General features: G+C 44.9%; 1 protein-coding gene across 1 annotated transcript in view; it reads right to left on the bottom strand.

The window, feature by feature from the left end:
• The window catches only part of UBE2Q2 (ubiquitin conjugating enzyme E2 Q2), a 43902-nt gene extending 24554 nt beyond the window's left edge, over positions 1 to 19348 (bottom strand). The window contains exons 1-2 of the mRNA XM_050309359.1: positions 18952 to 19348; positions 4958 to 5062 (exon numbers count right to left, since the gene is read on the bottom strand). Coding sequence (XP_050165316.1) covers positions 4958 to 5062; positions 18952 to 19137 — 291 coding nt within the window. The 5' untranslated portion in view covers positions 19138 to 19348. The remainder of the gene's footprint in view (positions 1 to 4957; positions 5063 to 18951) is intronic.
• Positions 19349 to 22128: the final 2780 nt, after the last annotated feature.

Genomic DNA, 22128 nt, shown 5'->3' with positions numbered 1-22128 from the left:
TTGCCTTTCTGCTATCTGAAAGCTTCAGTGCTTTTCCCTTCTACAGCAGAATTCCACATTCTGTGTAATAGGAATGTTATTTATCCATCTGAGGCCATGAACTCAGACACCAGCCCTGCATTACAACAGTGATGGCACTCCCTCCTATCACACCACATTTGCTGTTCCTGCATCACGCATGACCATCATCCTTCACTCAGAAATAAAGCAGATAACACCAAAAGGACTGGGGAATCAGCACCACATTTCTTAGGAGCAAACACGTGAGATGTGATGGTTTACGTTGCCAAAAGCTTTCTGTAACAAGCACGTTTCTCACCAACATTAGGACTCTACATCTGAAACCTCCCGGGTGTCTCAAACATCAAGGAATCTTTTACCAGGCAGAAATCAGGTTAATCCATCAACAAGTTAGCTGCCAGACAGATTCAGAGGTCTTAAGTTGCACCACTATGTATGTTGTTGTGTGCACCTTTTCTCTGCACAAACACTGCCCCATGGAGAGCTGGAGCAGAAACCACACAGTTGGAGGAGCTGTCATTTTTCTCTCAGAGCTGTGTAAACCCAGGTAAGCCATTAATTTGTTTACATCTGTTGTGAAGCACACACACACACAAAAAAAATCAAAGTGGTGGGGGAAGAGCAGCTCCATCAGCAGTGAGCTGGTCCATCAGCACTGACCTTGGACAAGCAGATGAAGACAAGATTAGACGTGTCTTAACTGGAAGAGACAGTCAAGGCTGAAAAGAGTTCAAGAACTGCTTCCTGCCCTGGTTCCTCCACTCCCCATCCTGCTCATGAAAAATCCTGTCACCTGAACCAGAATTAAGAAGGAATTTTTGCAGCCAGGCCCCAACACACTGGAAGCTTCTCAGAATCCCTTCCGAGGCAGCACCACAAGTAAGGGACACCAGCACCCTCCAAGCAACAACCCACTGGCCCAGCCTGTGCCTCCTCACTTCCACTGGCCCCAGAGATCACAGAGCCCTGAGGCAGCTGATCAGCTCTGTGGAGGATCAATCCCCAGTTACACCATGAAGGGGAGGCAGAGACGTGCAGCTGAGAGCAGGGATGCCCTGCCTTGGCAGGATCCCGCCCTTCAGGGTTACCTTAATGCAATGTCACACTGCAGCACATTTTTAGAGACCAGCTGCTTTGTTTGACATCAGTGTCTACAGTTTGAAAAGGTGGTGGCAGAGAGAGCAGCTCATCCTCTCTCTACAACCCTTCTACTTATTGCTACGTTTTCCCTCCCCAGGAATTCATTTCATACCCTTGATCTTTCTGCCACAATCACCATCATTTATCCCTTGTACTCTGCTCCTACATATGAAAAATCATAGGATAATTTGGGCTGAAAAGCATGTCTGGAGGACATCTGACCCAGCCCCGTGCTCTAAAAGCAGGGCCTGGCGTGATTTGGTATGTGTTGTTATGCACATGGACAGACAGTATCAACAGGAAGAGGTGTCTGTCACGTGTCAATAATTTAAATGCATTTCCAGGGTAACTTCACAGCCTTGACTCATGTAAAGTCAATGCTTAACACACCCACTTTGAGGTTACTGAAGGAAAGGGGCTATCAGGACACCAAGAGTTTCCCTGGAATACAGACTGCCTAAAGCACAAACTAAACATAGAATGCACAGCCAGAATGCACAACCCTCTGGGGACCGAAGGAGCCACGTGAGGAGCCTGCAGAGGGGAAATGCTCAAGTGACCAAATGCAATGACACATTTATAGACCTATTACACTGATTATAATGAATATAAAAGTAACAAAAATATAATACACACCCCTGTAATTTTTAATGCTTCAGGAGCTCTGAGAAGTTGGTAGTTGTTGTGGACACCGTAATGTTGGTTTAGAACACAAAAACACTTCTTGGAGTTTGTTTCCTATGTTAACAATCTACACATCTGAGAACAGCCTAGAATTTTCTTTTTCTGAAACCTAGGCTACACCAGGAGGCTTTTTTATGCATGGAGAGATCTTTCCAATGCAGGATGAAAGCATTAACAATTTTAGGATACCTCTGATGATATTAACACCCTGCTGGGTTCACTGTGAAACACCTTGGGTTTGGATTATCACAGAAACTGCTCAAGGAGGATATAAATGCAAACAGGGAAGCAATAACTGTCACTTGGAGCGTGGCCACCACTCAGCTCCCAGGTAACCTGTGGCAGCACCTGCCCTCACACACACTCAGCAGCCTTGGCCAGTTCCAGGAACAAAAGCAAAGCTTATTCCTGCATTTTCTTCCTAAATTCCCAACACATGCTCAGCTGCTGCTGCTGCACTGGGAGTTTGCAAGAGACAACATCCTTCCCTGAAATGCCTCCACGTGGGACTCACTCTAAAGTCATTGTGCTATAAGCAGCATCCTTCAGGACAGCAGCTCATCCAAGCTGTAAACATACTCATGCCAGGAATTCCACACTTTTGCCATCTTCCATGCAAGTCTAAGGTCTAGAGAGAATTAAAGCTGTCTATCTGAATTCAACTCCACTTCCCTATTCCCTTTAAAAAGCAAACCTCCAAATAGTTACCCTTAGTATGTCATGAAGGTTTGAGGCTTCAGACCTGCCTCACACAGCTCCCACCATATCCAACTTCCCAAGGCTGCAGGATTTCTCTTTTGCATAGCACAACCACCAGAAGGCAGGTGGCAGTTTCATACCTGTCAAGTCTAATGTGATGCTGGATTTTCAGGATCAGGATTTCACCATGTCAAATGACAAGGCTTTCTTTCCCCTGTCAAACATTTATGCCTGAAGAGCATAAGTTCAGTTTTCCAAACAGCTGATACCTGTCACAAGCTACAAATCAGGTAGAAAGGGCAGAGGAATTCTAAAAAAGGCTAAACCAGGGTACATGTGCCAGCAGTGCTTTTGGCACACGGTCAGTGTGCCCAGTTAAGCTCCTGCAAGAGTCCAGTGCAATTTCCCATTCAAAATTTGATGGTTCCAATGTCTTTGAGTTTAGAGTAACATGGCACTAATGATCCTTTACCTGCAATAAGTGAAATGATAACTGGTATGAAACATTCTAGAAATCTAAATTAAACTAAGTGAATCTTTAGGAGACTGGGATAAATTAGAAGCCTTTGGATTTCTACAGGTGGTTCCCTATCCCTTCCTACCCTGCTCCAAAAACTGTGAGCTGCTCCAATGCCACTGAAGGGGGAAAAGTTGCATGGTGAAAAGCTGTGGGGAGAAAAAACAAACCCAAACCCCACAATGCCAAACCAAAAAAAAAAGAAGCCAGATTCTGTAGTGTATTTATCTCTTCAACCACTCCCATCTGCCTTCATCTTGGCATAACGAGATGCAGGGTGGATTCCTGAGAAACCAATGGGCCATCCACAGGTGCCTATTACATCAACCCAGCAGCTTTTACCTGGGCAAGTACAATCTTGATATCAGAAGCTGTTTTCTTACCAGCTCCATGAGCAGTGTCTGTGCACAAGCAACTGAGCACAGCAAGTCCCATGCATGTTTACAGCAAAGCTTTCCAGCCCAGGGCAGGCAGTTCCACAGAGGAAACATCCTGTTCAGAACCCTCAGGCTGAAGCCATCAGCCACACCAGCTTCCAACTTTGCACAATCCTCTGCAAAGTGTATTTCAGGAAAAAAAAAGATCATTTGGCCAGATTTTCTGCCACTATCCCGTTCTGTGTCTTTCTAGAAGTCACAAAGATGAAGAGATCCATCACATTCTTCTGAAGGTGGTTTGATCTAAAGTTTAGGCTGAAGTACAAAATGCACAGCTGAGACCTGTGGCTCCTGCAGTCACATCCAACAGAATGGATTAAGTCCCTAACATTCCTCTGCAACTGTTTTTCATTATGGTAAGGTCCTCAAAGACTCTCACTTTAATTAGTGTCCTAATTATTTCTGCAAGAAGTCAAATGCATCCTAAACGTTCTTTAGAAAAAGACACTTGTACATCTCTGTATGCTACATTAACATTATGCCAGTCAACATGACAAGTAGTAGACTTCATAAGAACATTCCCAATTTTTCCAAACCAGGCAAGTACTGAGTACACAATCCATGCAATAAGCAGGATTCTGCAGGCTGATTTGTTTTGTATGCATAAATAAACACAACGTGCTAAAATAACCTATTAATAAAGATCACCTTTAAAGGCTACTTAATAACCGTAAAGCTGAATTTGGAGTGGAAAAACAACACTTAATCACTGAATTTTCAGCCTGCTGCAATACTACTCCTTGTGGCACAAACTGCTTTTGTACTGACATTTGTCTCCAAGCACTATTCAAGGACACTTACTTTCCTGCACAGAATGGGAAGTTAATTTTTATATATACACACACACAGACACAGAGCTGCTATCACTGCATGAAAAGGGTACTCAAGTCAGATACAATGCTGGAGAGTTTTCTGCAACACAAAACAACCATTAGGATCTGTACAGAGATTTTCTTCAAGCAGCAATTGCCCAAAGTCACAACCCTGTTTAAATGCATCAGTCCCTAAGGAACATTCAGATGAACCAGAAGCTCTCAGGTCAATTCTCCTTTACTGAATCCAGGAATTCTCTTTATTATACCCACATTCTCAAGAATGTATGTTTTGCCTCTGTAATTAATCTCTGTGCAAGGAAAACTCTACAAGAGCTGGTTTTTTTCAATAGTTTTAACCTTTTCATCCACTTCACTGTTTAATTATTTTTCAGAAAGCTTCACACTGTAATTACTGGGCCTGTAACTTCTCTTACAGAATAAGCATTTAAATAATCTTTTCCTCCTTACCTCAAAGCTTTTTGGATTAATTGTGGCTCATACGCTTTTGGAAGAGAAAGTTTTTTTTACAAAACCTCCCAAATGACCCCAAAACCGAACAAACTGAACTGCCTGTTAATATGACAAAGGCAAATAAACCCCCAAACCCAAATAAATGCCCAAAAGCACCAAAACACTTTGCTCACCAGGGTATTGCTCTTCTTAATATCTTCTAAACGCTCTAAGACTGAAGTCAGGTTTGGGTCATCTGATTCTACAAACCATATTGGTGATGAAGAGGGGTAAGACTCCTGTTAAAAAAAACAAACACAAGACCCAACAAATAAATACACAAAAAAAGCACCAAAGCTTTTAAAAATCATTCACCCCCCAAAAATTTCACAACACAGTATTTTATCTTCTTCTATGCCAGGTAATACAGAAGCTTTTAACACCACTTTTTTTAGGCAATGCAAAAGAAGCTGAAAGAAATCCAGCCACCTGGTTCTTCTAGTATTTCAACTTATTTTAATGTTGCTCAGATGATGGATATACATAAGAAACATTGCTGAAGAGTTTAAAACCTTGGGGGCAGGTGGAGCAGGGGGGAGCAATTTAAAAGTGCAATACAGGTGATAATTACCCAAAAAAATGGAACCATAAGTAGCACATGTCAAAGAATAAAACTGCATTGATGCTGATTTTGTTAACATTGTGAGGATGGAGGGAACCACAAAGCTTCCAACTCAACAGTGAGTGTCCCTTCACACCACTGACATGTCTGGATCTCATTTGTTTTGTGTCAGTTATTTAAGGCATTCTCTACTTCTCACCCGTTCAATTATATTTTAGTAGCTAAAGACAAATTGCTGAACCTCAGTTTTATCACCCAGATATTATCTTCATATCCCCAGGTCTGAAAATTCCCTCATTATCTCGGAATTCGTTTCCCTCACTGCAGTTTAAAAGGAAAAATTCCAATCTCTCTCGTTTCCAGAGACAACAAATCATGCTTGATTCTTCCACACTTGGAGTCAAGGTTTGAAAACTGGAGAAAAATACAACTAAGTTAGAACTGGCTTTTAACAATATAAAGCCTAATTCCTCACTGGACCTTCCAGCTGAGGTGTTGAACCCCACAGGAGAAACCATGTGATTAAAGGACACCAGTTTTGGAAAACAGACCATCACAACAGTTCCCCCCTGGCACCACACTCCAGCAAAGCTCTGGCTACAGAGGTCTGCAAATTCCCACCTGTAAACTGAAGGCTCTGCATAAACTTATTTTTTAAACAGGCTCATTCCCCTTGAGTTTGTTTCTTTTTCCTAAATCCCAGCTAAAACCACCTTAAAAGAAAACATGATATTCCCAGTGTCTTTATGAAAAAAGACAAATTGTTCACATCTTTCATCTGCACTTCAAAGCACCCTATACACAACACAGAGACCTCAGAATATCTACTCTTGATTAACTAAGGCCTAACATCTCACATGTCCATCAGGAAAGCCCAGTGCTCAGCTCACCATGATTTATGGCCAGGGCAGGCTCACAGATGGGCACACACATGTGGTTTAATCCCTTTTCTCCTTTACACAACACGGCATTAGGAAAAGTGTATTTTCTCCTCAGTTTCACTCAATGCACTCTTGAAAGACTAACCAGGCTCTCTGTGGGAGGAACAAGACTGAATTCCCCCTGTACAGGGTTTCCAAACCATTATTTTTAGGCACTAAACTTCATTAAAGATAGTCCAGGTTTTGTACTGATAAAATCTCTCCCATTTTTAATAACATGCAACCTACTTGTAAAGCCTTCTGCAGTGGTGCAACATCCTCACCTCAAGCCTTTCACACTGATCTCGATGCACAGGGGGGAACATCATAAAGGAAACTCTGCCAGCTGTGGCCCCACTGCCTCAAGACCTGCTTGAACCACCTGTTTTTGAGCCCTGAACTTCTCTCATTCAGCTTGTTTAGTTGATAGAAAGGCAGCAGAGTAAACACAACTACCACAGCTCTAGATTACACCAACATTCCCGTCAGGAAATACAAAGAACAAGCAAAATCCTCGCCAAGATTCACCAAGCCACCTGTTTCTTAAAGTCCTCAGACTCGTTAGAATAAAAATATTCTCCAGTCAACATTTGGACTGTGTATGCACATTCTCCTAAGAGGTATTTTTAATCCTTTTTTTTTAATCAAGCATTTTTTAAATTATGTTAGTCCAGATCTAAGCAAGTCTTTTAATTGCAATGATTTATAGAAGACAAACATCAGGCACCTCTCTTCTAAACCTATCTGGAATCTCAAGAAATCATCTGCTCACAGAACAGAGCCCACCTCTTCACTCTCTGTATTCTTCTTTTCTGACAACCTTACTTCTCCTGCCTCCATCTGAAGGATTTCATGAACAGACCCACAGCAGGACATTTGTTATTGGAACCAGCATCTATCCCAATCCGGGGGCCTAGGGAAAAATCTCCTCCCAGATCCTTACAGCACATCTGGGATCAGGCAGGACCAGGGCTGACAGTGCACACCTGATGATCAAGCACTCCCAGAGAGTGTTTAAATGCTTTCTGCACTGGATGACAGCCCTTACTCATGTTCTGCTCTCATTCCATTTTTCTGCACTGAAAACAACTCCTTCTGTATGTGAGAAAACCTAAAATCTGATACTGCCTGGATTATTGGTGCACAGCACACATGAATGACCATGCCCCCAAAATTATTAGCTATTCAAATTCTTAGTCTGATTTAGCTTTTCAAACATGAACAGGAACAATGTACTTCTCAGAGAGACTTTTCTTTAACATTGAGAGTGTATTTACCCAGTTGTATCAGAAAAGATCTCAAACTTCAGATTTTTGGATTATGGATATTTAATTGTGCACTCCAACTTTTTCACAACAGGTGCTTAATATTAAAATATAAAGTTCCAACAAACTACTGTTTCTTTGCAACACTTTTTAACTCTTCAGGCTTACCAATAAATATATTCATTTACCTTAAAATCAGAAATGGCATTAAGTTTCTCTAGATCTGTATGCAATCCATATTTTTGGAACAGCTGATTTCCACGTGGACATGAGTCACTGTATTTTGAAACACAGCATTCACACACAGAACTTCAAACCTTCTGAACTTAAGATACAAAGAGGCTCAGGAGTTTGCAACAGCCACATCATGCCACTTAGAACTAAGCTTGTGGTTTGTTAAGGTCACACAACTCAACTTCCCATCAGCTAATTCTGTTGAGAGAATTAAAGCAGCTTTTTCTTTCGTATCTGCATCCTACAGAGATAAGGGTTGGATTTGAGCTGTTATGCCATGTAAGGAACAGGCTTCCCAGATATAATGTTTCATGAGAGGAAGCTTAAAATAGAAATTATTTTAATTCTCCGTGGCTAAAAGCCCCGTTATGTTGGGCCTTTTACTATCCAGCTGACAGACAGGGATTTTTGGATGTATAATCCATCACCCATGTTAAGTGTTCAAGATGCTTTATGTAACTGCTGGAACGCGACATTTCCTTGCTCTCTCAGAGCAAAAACACACCCTCATGCCGAGAGGCAAAGGCTCAGACAGTGCCCAGGGACAGCTCAAAGAGCCGGGCCAGGGCCCAGCACGGCTGTGCCACCCTGACTGTGCCACCCTGACATCACACCTCGCAGGCAGGGACAAAGGCGGGATGTTTACAGCAGCCCCGATACAATCACAATTCACGGCATCATCACTTCTGCAGAGCCTTTGTATCAGCACCGGGACAGACTGGGGGGGGGGGGAGCTTTGTCAACACAAACGCTGCTGTCACAGAACGAGGCGAAAGAATCCAGCCCGCTAATAAACACACAAAACACAAAGAGAGCAAAGCCCTGTGCTCCTGCCAGGGGAACAATTTCAAACCCAATCAAATCATTTAGGAAAACCGCAGCGCGTTAGAAGGACACACGCGGGATCTCGCTGTTCAGACATTCCATTACATCCCCCACTTAACATTTTTACTAACGATTTTGCTTACGAAAAAACAAAAAAAACAGGCAGCAAAAAAAGCGACGGAAGATTGCAGGAACACACACATTAAGACAGCTTTTCCCGGGCAGGATCTGTCGCCTAAGTATATCCTATCTAAGCTTTCTCATCCGTAACAATAAGGCTGTTTTCCTTGCAACGTTATATAATCGTTACCCGGCTCTCTAAAGCCACAGCGACACAATTCTGCTGCCGGTAGGAGACTTCTAAACGAGCTGCTGCTTCTAAGCGGTTGTTTTGTTGGTTTAATTTAACAGCCTCACGGTACAGCCTCACGGCTGTACCGTGAGGCTGTTAAATTAAACCAACAAAACATCTTGCTCCTGCTCCCGCGATCAGAACGATCAGTCCCAAAGTTTTTCATCACCCTCACTTCACTTCCCCAAAGCAGAACATCAAACTCCCAGATCTTTTAAAACCAGCTTAGATACTTTGAGAAGGTTGGAATGAGACCATTCCAGCTCACCCAAATCTCGGTAATGAAGTGGGTAAATCCTAATGGAACAAGACATCCCAGAGGGCTAATGCAGTCCTCTCAAGGTGAATAAATCTGCAGCTATAACCATCTCAAATCATGGATGGCTCTCCCTCAGCAAGCACCTTGATGCTACCATTGGTTGTCCATTTGAATTGAATAGCAGAACTACATCATATACACATCCAAATGAACATTCAATAAATACTGAAGATTAAACTCCACAATTAGCTACAATTTAGTACACATTATTTGCAACTGTTGGTCAATCATTCACTAGTTATTTTTCACCTGCCTCAAGCTGCCTTTAGAGGGGGAAAAAAAAAAGCACAGAGTTAATATTGACAAATATATCAGGATTTGAGAAGATATTCTTAAAGCTAAAGTTTAGCCTGATGATCATAAAACACTAGTACTTACAGCTGCTTAAAATAGCATTAGTAGTGATTACACAACTGACAGACTGTTTCCCATTATTAGGGGTCAAATTTTCCAAAGGCAGCTTAAAAGCCATAAGCATTTTCTACCACTAGCTACTCAAGTGCCAGAGAAATGTTACTCGAGTTACTAAAACCGCCAAAATTCGTATTTTCAAACATCCAGACATCACCATTTACTCTGTTGCACAGCTAAGTGATTCAACATGACAATATTCTATCATTTGCACTTTTAAGGAAATGATAAATCTTTTACACATAAAAATCTAACATTTCAGTGATCCAGAGTTCTAAAGGTTACGAAAGGCGTTAGCAATGGAGGGTTTAAAAAGGAAGTTTATTACTGGTAGCAGTGAGGAAGCAAAGTGAATTCCACCCACCTCTACTGAACAAGAGGAAAACTTCAACCTGCTTTTCCTTTTGAATTATAAAATGGCATATAACATAATACTAACCAGATCAATGCATATAAAGAGCAAGACATCATTTATTCACTAGAATTCAGTTAAACAGAGATCTTTAACTGTTGCTAAGCCACAGAAAGCAAGCTTGGATTAGCTTTACTTTTTGTCCTGACATGCTCAGGTCAATGAGGGCAACTGTTCCAGCTGCTGTGTTCGGTCAGGCACCAAGTTCAGCTGTCTGAAATAAGTCTCTCTCTTCACCACACAAAATTACTGCAGTTCTACTCCAAGTTTAAGGGCTGTTTGGACAGCCACAGCCTACACAAGACAATCCCAGGTGAAGCTTTGGTTGGATCCCTGGCACTGCAAGAGCTTAATCATCATGCACTTTGCAGGAGGGAGGTGAAAGAATCCCAAAATCCTGTTCTGTGTCAGGTCTCTAACACACTGAGCACCATAGAAGCCAAAACCTCCAGGAGAACATTCAATCCACACAACCCATTCACTCATGTACAAATTATTCCAAACCCAAAGCAGTTTGTAATCAGCAGCTTCATGTGCATAAATTCACTTACTCAACCCAAGCCCGTGGAATTCTCTTGAAATTATTATGGAATCTTTAACTTTTTTACTTTGTGTACACCCAAGATAGAAAATAATATTTTGAGGGGAAAAAAAAAAAAGAAATCCTGAAAATTTAAGCAAATGCTGCTTTCAAACAGGCACATAGAAGAGGCCAATAATTTGGAAGGTTGGGAAACAATCTCAGCTACTTTGATGTTTTACTTCTATATCTCTCTATCCAGGGACACACATCTGTCAGTGCTCAATCATCACTACCTGAGAAAAAGTCAAAACATGTACAACCAGAGCAGCAAAGGCACAGATCATCACTTCAAAGGGTCACAAACACAAATGCAGATGTGGCATCATAGTTCTTACATTTCTTTTGGTCAAGTTCTTTCAGTTACATTTTTACTGCCAGTCATCGTTCAAACTGTTTCATCCACGCAAAGTGCCACAACTGTCAACTTCAGCTCCATGAAATTGCATGTGACCCTTGGAAATACAGGTTTATCAGACTCTCCTATCAGTTGCCACAGCCTCGTCCTCTCCCCTCACCAAACAAAAGGCTACTTGTCCATTGTAACATAACTACACAAATAAAATAGGAATTTTGAGTATAAAAGGGGAAAAAAGGCACTTCTTTTCTGATCATCACTGTGTCATCCCAATGCAGCATGCCATTTCTCCACTCAAAGCAATTCACAGGAGAAACAAACACTCTTAACACTTCTGTATGGACCCAAAGCAAAATCCACCCAATGTTACTGTACTGCTGCTCAAACACAACTCAACACAGGCCGGGTTTCACCAGCAGCACAGCAGGTGACAGTTGTTCCAGAGCAGTGAGCAGTCTCTGAAAATGCAAACTGCTGCTGAGGGCCAACCCAGCTTAGGGAGCTAAGGGACAGTGCTTTGCCAGTATTAACAGCAACAAATAAAGTGACAGATCATCCACACTGAAAGCTGAGCAAAGCACACAGCATCGCTCCAGACCGAGTGGCTTGCTGATTGGGAAGATGGCTGTGGAGCTGAGATGATATCCAGGGTGTTACCACAGCCCCTCACAGCAGTGGGATCAGATTGTCCTGCTCCTCACACACAAAAACCCCACTGTGTGCCCGTCCCCTCTTCTTGCCAGTTGTCAGAGCCTGGTTGTTTGGGGGTCCTCGGGCACAAGGGGTTCTCTTGAACACACACATTGCACGTGCACTCAAGCTGGCAATGCTTCACCTCATGAGAGCTAAACACACAAACTAAAGGAAAAGGTGTTTTTGCAAATCTGATTCTCCAGGACTCTTTCTTTCCCAGCAGCACAATGTCTTACGTGCCCAAATTCCTGCAGAAGTCTAGTTACTCGAAACAAGTTATCAACTCATTCCAGTCATCAAGAGGTCTTAATTACCTACTTCTGCAACTACACAGACAAGTACATTCTGAAAAGTTATCATCAACATTAGTGTCACAGAGCCAGAGTAGCAAGAAATGGTTTCTAGTATGGTTAGAACTGAAGAACTGGTTATAACTAAGTTGTGACACGTCCCTCTCTCCCCAACTGAACTCGGTAAAAAACTTCCTTGCAGACCTGCTCTCACCTTTATCACTTACACTGTTACTCCACAGCAGCACAGTCTGATACCACTTCTGCTGTCACCCAAAAAATCCAGGCTTCTCCTTTATTCTGTTTAACTTCAGGAACTGACATCTTTCAGCTGTTCAAAGCCCTCAGCACCCCCTCCCATCTGTGCCCTTTCCCCCTCTCTGAGAACGACCTTCCCCTTTCCCCCCTTCTCCCTTTGCAGCATCGCTGTGCTCCAGACCCACTCTGCAGATAGAGGGGTTTTTGATTCTCCCCCAGGGCCAGGAGAGGTCCTGCTGCCCTCCTGCCCTCACACCTGACAGCAGCCCAGCCACCACCCCCAGCTGTGCCCTCAGGGCTGCCCTGCTGCTGCCTTCACACCGGAGCCATCCACACGGAATTCTGCCCCCCACACGCGAAATTTCAGCACCACGGCGTTCAACCCGTGCTTACCATTAATAAGTTAAATACCACAACTCTTACCACAGTTATTTCCTACTTCAAAAATTCGAGGAAGCCTGTGGTATCTTGTACACCGCCGCTCAGGAACGCTTTGATTTTTTTCCTAATGCCACCATACAAGTTTTGACAGAGCTTATGCTCCTGCCTTTCTAAACACACACTGAAGGAGCTATTCCAAGATCTGCAACTGTACTGAACTCTCTCTCAGAGGGGGCAAAAAATTACAAGGTCTGACAGGAAGGAGAATACACAGTTCATGCTAAATCTTCAGACATCACATGTATTAGCTGCTCTACTGTACTTGATACACCAGGATGTCTTGTATGCAAGAGATAAAAAAGAAAACACATGCAAGGTCATTATTTTCATACCACATTTAAGAGATTACAGCTGGAAGCAAGAAATCAGTAAGACATACACTAACTGGTATGCTTGTTTCCATCAAAGATCATATTAGCTTCAAGTGTTCTGCATACAGGCAGGCTGATGGAAGATCTAAACATTAAATAGCCTCTTCTTACTATAATCAGTCATTTAATTTTCCAGTTGTCTTCTAGGAGGTGGTGAAAGGTCATTTTTGCTTCTCCTCCAGAGTCTTGCAGCTGAAGAAACACAGTGGAACGCATACTAAATCATCAACTATCGAGTCTCTTCAAAACAGAACACCACCATTCATCATCTGAAGGGGAAAAAACGAACCTAATATTCAACTTCAGCCAGGAATTCAGGGTTTATAACCTTCCAAAAGTACATAAAGGCAAAACAACCTGCCAGCACTGAACCACAGTCCACACTGAGGCATAACTAAAACAATACTCATTTCTGCTAATCAGCTTCTACAAGCATTTGTTCCTACCTAGGAATTTTACCCTCCCTTTTTCTTTTCTAATAACGATAATATGATTTAGAGAACTGTCTCCATCTTTACATCTCCCAGTCCCCTGGAAGGAATCAGATTTTACAAGTAAACAAACGACTGGCAGTTAAGTCTGGTCCAGCCATCACAGTTACAAACAGACAGGGGTAGAGGCCCCCACAGCCTGGTGTCACCTCAGGGCTGCACCCACGAGTGGCCCCAAATGCCACCCAGGGCACTGCTGGATTCAGCTCCCCCTGTGCCCTCTGTTGTGCCGGGACAGCTGTTTGTGCAGCCACCCACTGAACCAGACTGGGACACGGGCCAGGGCAGCACTGACTCAGGAAAGAATCCTGACACGGCAGCCAGGTCCCTAATCCAGTAAACTCAATTTTGGCCACCTCACATGGCACACAGCCTGCGAGCAACAGCAGCACTGCAGAGTGCACAGGACACCACCACACTGCTCTTCCCAACAACTGGGATTTTCAGTTCCTGCTGAGGATACCAACAAGTCATCAACACACAAAGCCTGCTCAACAGTTCGCATGAGGAAGCACGTTGAGCAAAAAAAGGATTTAATTCTTCCTGCAAAACTTTTAATTCTTTTAATTATCAAAGTGCACAGAGAGCTCTTTCAAGGACCACAAACAGTCCCAGTTCTGAAACTACCGTATCATTAACTCACGTGAGTAATCCACTGGAAAGAAGCACCATCTCCTATACCCTGGAAATTCAACATAAGCCAGCTTTTCTAGTTGAAGCCCACCATTGTGACCCTCTAGGATATTTCAGAAGCACTTCATACATTGTAGAGAGGAACTGCCTGCAAAGTCCTGAGGTTTTAGTTACAGCCTTTCACACATCACACAACCAGGCTGTAGTGTCAGAAAGGTCCTGTCTTCCAGACAAAAAGATTCCTCCTACTCTTTTTTACAATATTCTTTTTCTAATTATAGTCTTGGCATAGAAAGAGAAATTAAAATCCTCACTCTTTTAGTAATTTTTTTTGTTTAATTTTGGTCTGCTAAATAAAACAACATTAAAGTCTCGATTTCTATTGCATAAGTTACGGTTGAAAATAATTACATCAGTGCCTTTTTCAGATGACCAAATGCATCTAATTCTAGCCAAAACCTGCATATTATCAAGACAAATCTATGTGTGCTTTGATACAGCCCTGGTATCCGTATGATGCAATACAAAGGCCTCAACCTCACTACACAATGTCTAGTGATTTAAAAAAAAAAATAAATTTAAAAAGTCTGAGGTTGGAACTGAACACCTCATTCATTATGTGGTTAGCTCTGTGTACAAATATATAGTCTTTTTAAAAGGTTACCAGGCATTACTAGGAGTGAGTTTAATATTAAAATCTTATACCTTTGAAGGCCTGTCACCTGTTCTAATACACTCACTTTCTGTATATACCCAACTTGTCAAAAGCTTCACAGGTAATATCTTTTCATCCATCCTGGTTTAGAAATGAAAACAAAGTCATCATCTCCCATCAACTGCAGTAATCTGCAGACAGCAACCTTTGCAAGTCTTTCCCAGCAGCTCCTACCTCTGATTTAGCAGCGGGGTATTTTTCAGGGAAAGCAGATTGTTCTTTCCAGCAGGGAGGCAGGAGTTTAGTGAGTCAGCCACATCACCTGAGCTGAATCACTGATGTGTGGAGGGTGTCACTGCACCTCCCAGCCCTGGCTCTGTCTGGGGCAACTGCTCCCCCTCACAGGTGGCACAAACCCCCTTCTACCTGCAAGTGGTACCTGAGGACACAGAATTTCAGTAGTCATTTTATGTAGGGGGAGATATTAAATATCCAGTTCCTCATCTGAAGAGATGATACAAGAAATAGGAAATGTTATACAGCAGTCCAAACCAGGGCTTTTTCTTGCTGTAATAAGGAAAAAACTTGGGTGTAGAATAATTGTAACACACCCCTTTGCAAAACTATGACCTAAGTCTGATAAAGGACCAAGCTGAAACTAAAGACTGTACTGAAGGACACTTACCTAAAATCATGGTCAATAAACACACTCCTTTAAGTAAGGCCACAATTTTGATACTATTTCAAAGCCATACAGAACAGGACCAGGCTTACTGAACTACATCAACTGGAATAGTGCTGTCAAATAAGAAGGAAACCTGAGAAAAACAGAAATAAAACTCCAAATGGAGACACTGCTGTTGGCATAACAAAATGGGAATGTGAAGGTACACAGCCTGAACAAGTTCAATAATTAGAGAGTTCTCAGGAATAAGCAGCAATGTTTCTGACAGGGATGACTCCACCCTCAAGTGTCTCTTTTACAATAATCTGATTAACCATGTAAGCTCCAATATGGGTCACTGCCAGAAATAGTGATGGACAGACTTGGACGAAGTTTGGCTGCCATTCCATAAAACAGAAGAGCTACCAAGTAAAATGTATCCTGCTTTAATTTCCAGCAGTGTTCTGTGTCACAGGCAGACTATCCCTAGGATGCTGCAGCCAATCCTGAACTTTGACAGTTCTACAAACTCATATCACAGAGACAACCACCAGTGGGAAATGCCAGGGCAGACTTCTAATCAAACTGTCAATTTTAGCCTAGGAAACTTGTGGAGACCCATACAGTTCCTAAGCAGATATTCTCCCTCACCTCTCCAGGAGAATGTTCCCTCTCCCCTCTGCCTTCTCTCTCTCGACTGGAAAAGAGAGAGGGGTGCATTGGGAATATCAGAACAACTTGGTTATCAGATCTCTTTTCAGACCTAAATTCCTTCCCTACCAGGTATTTCTCCATCCAGTAACTTCAGCATCTCTACCCACTGCTAGACAGCTTTCATTTCAGGTGAAATGCTGAGGTATCTAAACAGAGCCACGAAGAAGAAAAGGGATATTATGAAGCTTTGTGCTTCCTCTGTCCCTTGGCAGGATTCTTGAGAGTCCAGACACACAACCCACTGTATGTTTTTGCTGAGTAAGGGAAATACCTTGGCTGGATCAGTATTGTAGGGGTTAAACCGGTCAGAAAAAGCAAACAGCTAAAGTTACATATTTGGTCTGCAAATCCAGAGCACTGAGATAACAGCTTCTGAGGCAGAGAGTGAGTGTCCCCAAGAAAACATGTTTACCAACAACTTTATAGCCTTACCAGTTTTTCCATGCTACTACTATTTGAAGTTCTAGTTCCCACAGTACCTGCAGAACCACCAAAGCACAGTAAACAAGACTTATGCTTTTCTAGTTTACACCACCTACAAAAAAAAAAAAACCCAAAACCTGGAGGCAATCAGGTGTCAGAGCCAAGAGACCCCATTCAGTGGGGAGAGGGAGAAAAAAACCCAGTTACTTTTGCCACACTTGGAATTCTAACATTTGTGTCAAAAAACTAGGACAGAAGCCCAGAGATGAGCTCTCTCTTCTTGGCTCTGTCACCTGCTGCCCATTTGTTTCAAGGGAGCAACTTCTGTATCTCAGGTTGCCCTCTGCCAGTTATTTTTAACACCTGCCTCAGAGAGCCCCAAGTTAGTCAACACTGGAAAGCACCAAGCTGCTCACAGACCAGCTGTGAAGCAAAAGTTTCAACAAACTCAGACACGGCCCTTCATCAAAGCAGAAGTCTCAGCTCTGAGGTTCGAAACCAGCACTTTTCCTGTTCTTTCTGCAAGCTCATACACCACAATTCTAATGGCACGTGAAAGACCTCCTGACCTTTGGGGCAGTGACTGTAACAGCAGACTGCAGACGCTGCTCCCTCATTAACACACAAACGTGACAACAGTGACCCAAGTTGTTTCTGGCTTGCTCAGACACTCCTCAACTGAAGGCCTACAGGTAAGTGGGCATTTTCTTTTCAAGTTAAGAATCACTATCAAAAGTAGTTACAACACGAGTGTCTCACAAGTAGATAAACACCACAGCACAAATCCCAGGCACAACTTCAGGCCTTACTTGCTACTGGCCTCCCTGTTAGCTGTCACTTGACAAAGAAGAAATAACTCATCAAATTCATCTGGCAACTGAGGGTGCACAATCATCAAACCTTCCACTTCACTGTTTATAAGGAGATCTGTGAAACAGATCGTGTTGTGTGGAAAGGAACGGCCAAACTTCTCAGCAGTGCAACACTTCCTACTGAATAAAAAACATTTATAGGAAGTCACACAGTCCATCATCTGATGGGTCACGTCTGAAAACAAGAACACCAAAGCATCTTGTTTATTTTACCTTAAAAAACATCTTATGTCTTATGAGTATCCAGTAAAACAAACACCTGTTCCACGACCACAAAACTGACTTCTCATGACAGTTAACTGTGAAACTTGAAAGGTCTGCTTAACGAGTCTCCTTTAACTTAATAAAGTTACTTTAGGCGAAGTGAGAATCTGATCAGGATTATTATTTGATTTGCCTGATTTACATGCACACTTTCATCTTTCAGTACTGAAATGTTCACACTTACATGAACGCTTCTACCTCCATGCTGTTTGAAACTTTCATGCAGAGACATAAAAGCAATGCCTTCCTCAAACCCAAATATGCTGTTTTCACCCCAAGTTTTTTCAGTTGAATAAGGCATTTAAATTCACTCAATAACTACAACCAACTCACTAAAAATGAACCTCCAGCACTTTCCTGTACATGAGTCACAGACGCCAATATATTCAAGTCCTTTTGCAAGTTTAGGCCTTAAACTTCTAAAAAAAAAAAAAACAGAGGATTTTTACCACGCTACAACAACACTGAACGTTTTATTCAGCTTCTCTTCCACTCATTTAAAACAAAGCTAACGAGTTTAAGGGGGAGGGAGGGGGGCTGGAAATCAGAAAAACAAACACACAGCAGTGAGAAGCCCCCAAAGCCCTCCGGAGTATCAGCCCCTCGGGTTCGAGGCTGCCCGTGCCCCTTCACAAGTCCGAGGGCACCGTGACGGTAACGCAGCCCCTCGGTGGCGGAGCGGGGTCGGTGTCCCCCTCACGCTCCCGCCGCCCCCGGGGCTGCCCCGCCCGGCCCGGCCCGGCCTGTGGCGCACTCGGAGCCGCGCCCGGCCCCGCCGGGGCTCGGGGGAAACGCTGCCCGCGCCCCGCGAGGGACGGGGCGGCAGCGGGGCCCGGCAGCTCTGCCCGGCACCCCCCGGGCTCGGAGCGCCTTTGTTCCGGCCCCTGGCCCCGCGTCCTTCCCCCGCACCCGGAGCGCCCAGAGGAGAGGCCGGGGCCGCCCGGCCGCTGTAACTTTTGTTGCGGTGGCGGCGGGGAGGGCGCTCGGAGCCCCCGCGGGAGCGGCCCCGGCCCCCCCCGTGCTGAGTCACCCCCGCGGGGCTGCGCCCCCTCCCCGCGCCCCACGGACAATGGCGAGGGCGGGCCGTGCCCGGCCCTGCCCGCCCCGCGCGGCCCCCGCACCGTGATGTTGCAGTGGATGGTGAGCGGCGGCGGCGGCTGCGGGCTGGAGCCCGGCGGCGGCGGCAGCAGCACGAACTGGCAGTGGAGCTCGTCCAGCTTCCAGGAGACGATGCGGAAGCGCTCGTGGTCCTTGTCGAAGATGGACTCGAGGAACTTCAGCTCGGCCTTGAGCCCTGACACCGACATCCTGGCCTCATCTCCGGGCCCGGGCCTGCGCTGCCGCCGCCTCCCTCCGCCTGGGCCGGCCCGACCCTGGCCCCGGCCGCGCCTGCGGGGCGGAAGATGGCGGGGCCGGGGCAGCCCCAGCCGGCGGGGCACGGCGGAGCTCCCTTTGTACCGGCCTCCCGCGCCCGCTCGCTCGCTTAAAAGGGCAACAGCGCAGCGCGTTCCCCTTCCCTCCGCTCCCTCCCGGCGGGCCGGGCCAGCCGCGCCGCCGCCCCGCCCTCGGCCTGCCCTCCGCCCAGAGCCCGGCCCCGCGCCCCGCCCCGGCCCGGCCCGGGCAGCGCCTGCCCTGCCCCCGAACCGCAGCGGCCGCGCACCCTGCTCCCTCCTCCCTCCTCCCTCCCGCCGCCGAACCCCGCGGCGGGGTCCCCGTCCTGCTTCCCCGCCGCACTTTGATTTGGCTGGGGAAAAAAAACTGCGGCTTGGGTTTGCGCTTGTCATCCCGGAGCCCTGTCAGCCCCCTCCGGCACCCCTCGGGATCAGTCGGCATAAAGAGAGGAGTTCCTGTCCTGATATTTCTGGCAGATCCGTACAAACAAAATCGGGTCTTGGTCGTTGCAGGCTGGAAATCAGCAAGACAGAGGCCAAGGAAAATTGTTACAGTTCCACCGAAGCTCCTCTATAATGGTCAACATTTTATCCCCAGAAAAAGCACCATAAAGCATGACAGTAAAGAGAATACTCCTACATTCAGAGATCAAGAGATGCTGCCTCTTCCTCACACTGGAAACATCATCTCTGCACCTTTATTTGTCCCTTCCCACCTTGGTTTTGCCAATAGATTGCTGTCAGCTCTTTGGGAACATGGATCAGCTCACGTGGTATAAAGTGTGATACAAGCAATGGTGTTGCACCGTGTCCTTCTTGTTTCCCAACCAGCTTTTAATTAATGCAGTACACACGTAAACCTGAAATAGAGAATTGCCCTTTTTTAATTGATATTTTATATAAATCTTTAACTCCAGACAAACTGGCAGCACTTCACAAACCACAAGCTGAATCTTGTCAAGCAGTGAGAACTCTAATCTTGATCCAGAGAAACAGTTATGCACATGCCCAACTCCAAGCAGATGGAAGTCTCACTGCTTTGTGGGCTGGAAATTCCTATCCTTCCAGCAAAGAGAGCTGCAAAGAACACCCTTTGCTACAAAAGGAGTCAGGAAGGATTGACACCGGTTAGAGGCTCTGAATGAAAGATACCAGAAAGTCCACAGGTTTTTTTAGGTATCATTTGAAATTCTGATTATACAGTGTTTGCAACTCAGCTTTCCTAGATTGGCTGAGCTGTGTGTTGCTTAGACTGTACAGCCTGCAAAGTGAAGACAGAGTGGATATGACTGTTGTCTGTCGATACATCAACAGGCAGGGCCAAGAACTTTGAGGGGTAAAGGAAGATTTAGCATAAGGGCAAACTATTTATAAATAAATGGCAGAAGATGACTATACCTGTTAAAAAAGGGAGGGCCTGGAAGAGCCTCTCTATGGGAACACCAGAGGCAAAACCAAACAAAGCAGACTTTGTCAGGCATTACATGATGAGATGCATGAAACAGCAGAGGAGTGAATTTGGTGACTCAGCCCTATTTCCCTCGTACGATGGCATTTTGGCCTGGAACGCCCCGCTGCAGCTTTAGGGTGGGAAGGCTCAGCAAGTTCAAACTGCACCTTTTGTCATACCTTCCTATGCCTCTATCACTGTCTTAGGTGTTCCATCCTCCTTGGCTCCTCATCTGCCTCCCCTCTGCTCTGCCTCTCCATTGACTGTGACAGGACATTTTTTTTGGCAGCTGTGCAGCTCAGAGGGGCTGGCTGAGGGGATGCCCCACCTGCACGAGAGCTGGCGAGCTGGTGGAAGCCATAGGAACCTCTCTCAGCACCCACTGATCAAACACCACCCCGTTTCCTGGCCACCTGGCAGGCCAAACAAATTGTTGGATTGGCCGAGCGTGTCCTGCAAGCCCATATATTATTTAAGTCTGGTCTAGAACTTTCCCCAGCTCCTTCAGTTTGCTTTTTCACTGCAGGCTTCAAGAAGCAACATGCAGCTGCACAGCCAGCACTCCTCTGAATTCTGCTGCACTTCTCTGTATTTAGCAGGCATTGTGCAAGCTGCAACGTGGCCTGGGAATTGGTTTCTGTGATAAGCCCTTGGGAACATATCGGGCCTGTCTCCTCTCTGGAATCCAGAGGCTGCTCCAGAGGTGTAAAGAGCTGTTTGTCAGGTCTGACTCATTCCTCTTTCGTTCTTCAGCGACTTGCCATGAGACATGAACCTCACCTTGGTCAGAAGATGACTCAGGAAATCCTGAGTTTCCCAAAGACCCAACTGATTGCACACAGGGGAGGACCTGACAGCTCAGGGGAATAAAGGAAATGCACCTTGGTAAAGACCCTCGGGAGCACTGTATCAGATTCCAGTAGTTACAGATGCTCTCAAGTTCCCTGTATCTATATGGCCTGTGAGCACCAGTTTTTTTCTACCTTTCTTCCTGCTCTGATGAGAAGATCTCTGCAATAAAAAATCCCAGCAGATTCCTCACTGCATTCTGGGGCAGAACTGGCGAGGAACAAGGAGGCAAACAGACCAAAGTTGTCTTTCCCGTTAGCTTTTAGTGCCAGCCCTGTCTCCAGCAGATGAGGTGGGCATGTCCCTGGTGAGACACAGAGCCAGCAGCAAGGGGCAAAGGGAACTGAAGGAAAGATGAGCTCAGGTTGACCCATTAAGAAGGACATGAACTGAAATGGAGGATGAATGGGCTTTGATGAATAGTTGTTAGGGGCTTAAAGAAAGGCTTCTTAAGAGCACAGATGAATATCATTTATATTAGTCCTTTTCTTCCTGTGAATGCCTTTTCTAGGTCTGCTGCATTTCCAATTCTACCCCCCAGTGAAGCTCCTGTACATTCCAGCTGAGTGTTTGTGCCTAGCAGTGGATTGATTTGTTTCTCTGAGAAC

Source organism: Myiozetetes cayanensis, unplaced genomic scaffold (assembly GCF_022539395.1).
Source record: "Myiozetetes cayanensis isolate MyiCay16 unplaced genomic scaffold, myiCay2020 scf14, whole genome shotgun sequence".
NCBI lineage: Eukaryota > Metazoa > Chordata > Aves > Passeriformes > Tyrannidae > Myiozetetes > Myiozetetes cayanensis.
Note: the sequence above shows the minus strand (reverse complement) of the source record. Positions and strands in the feature narration are given on the sequence as shown.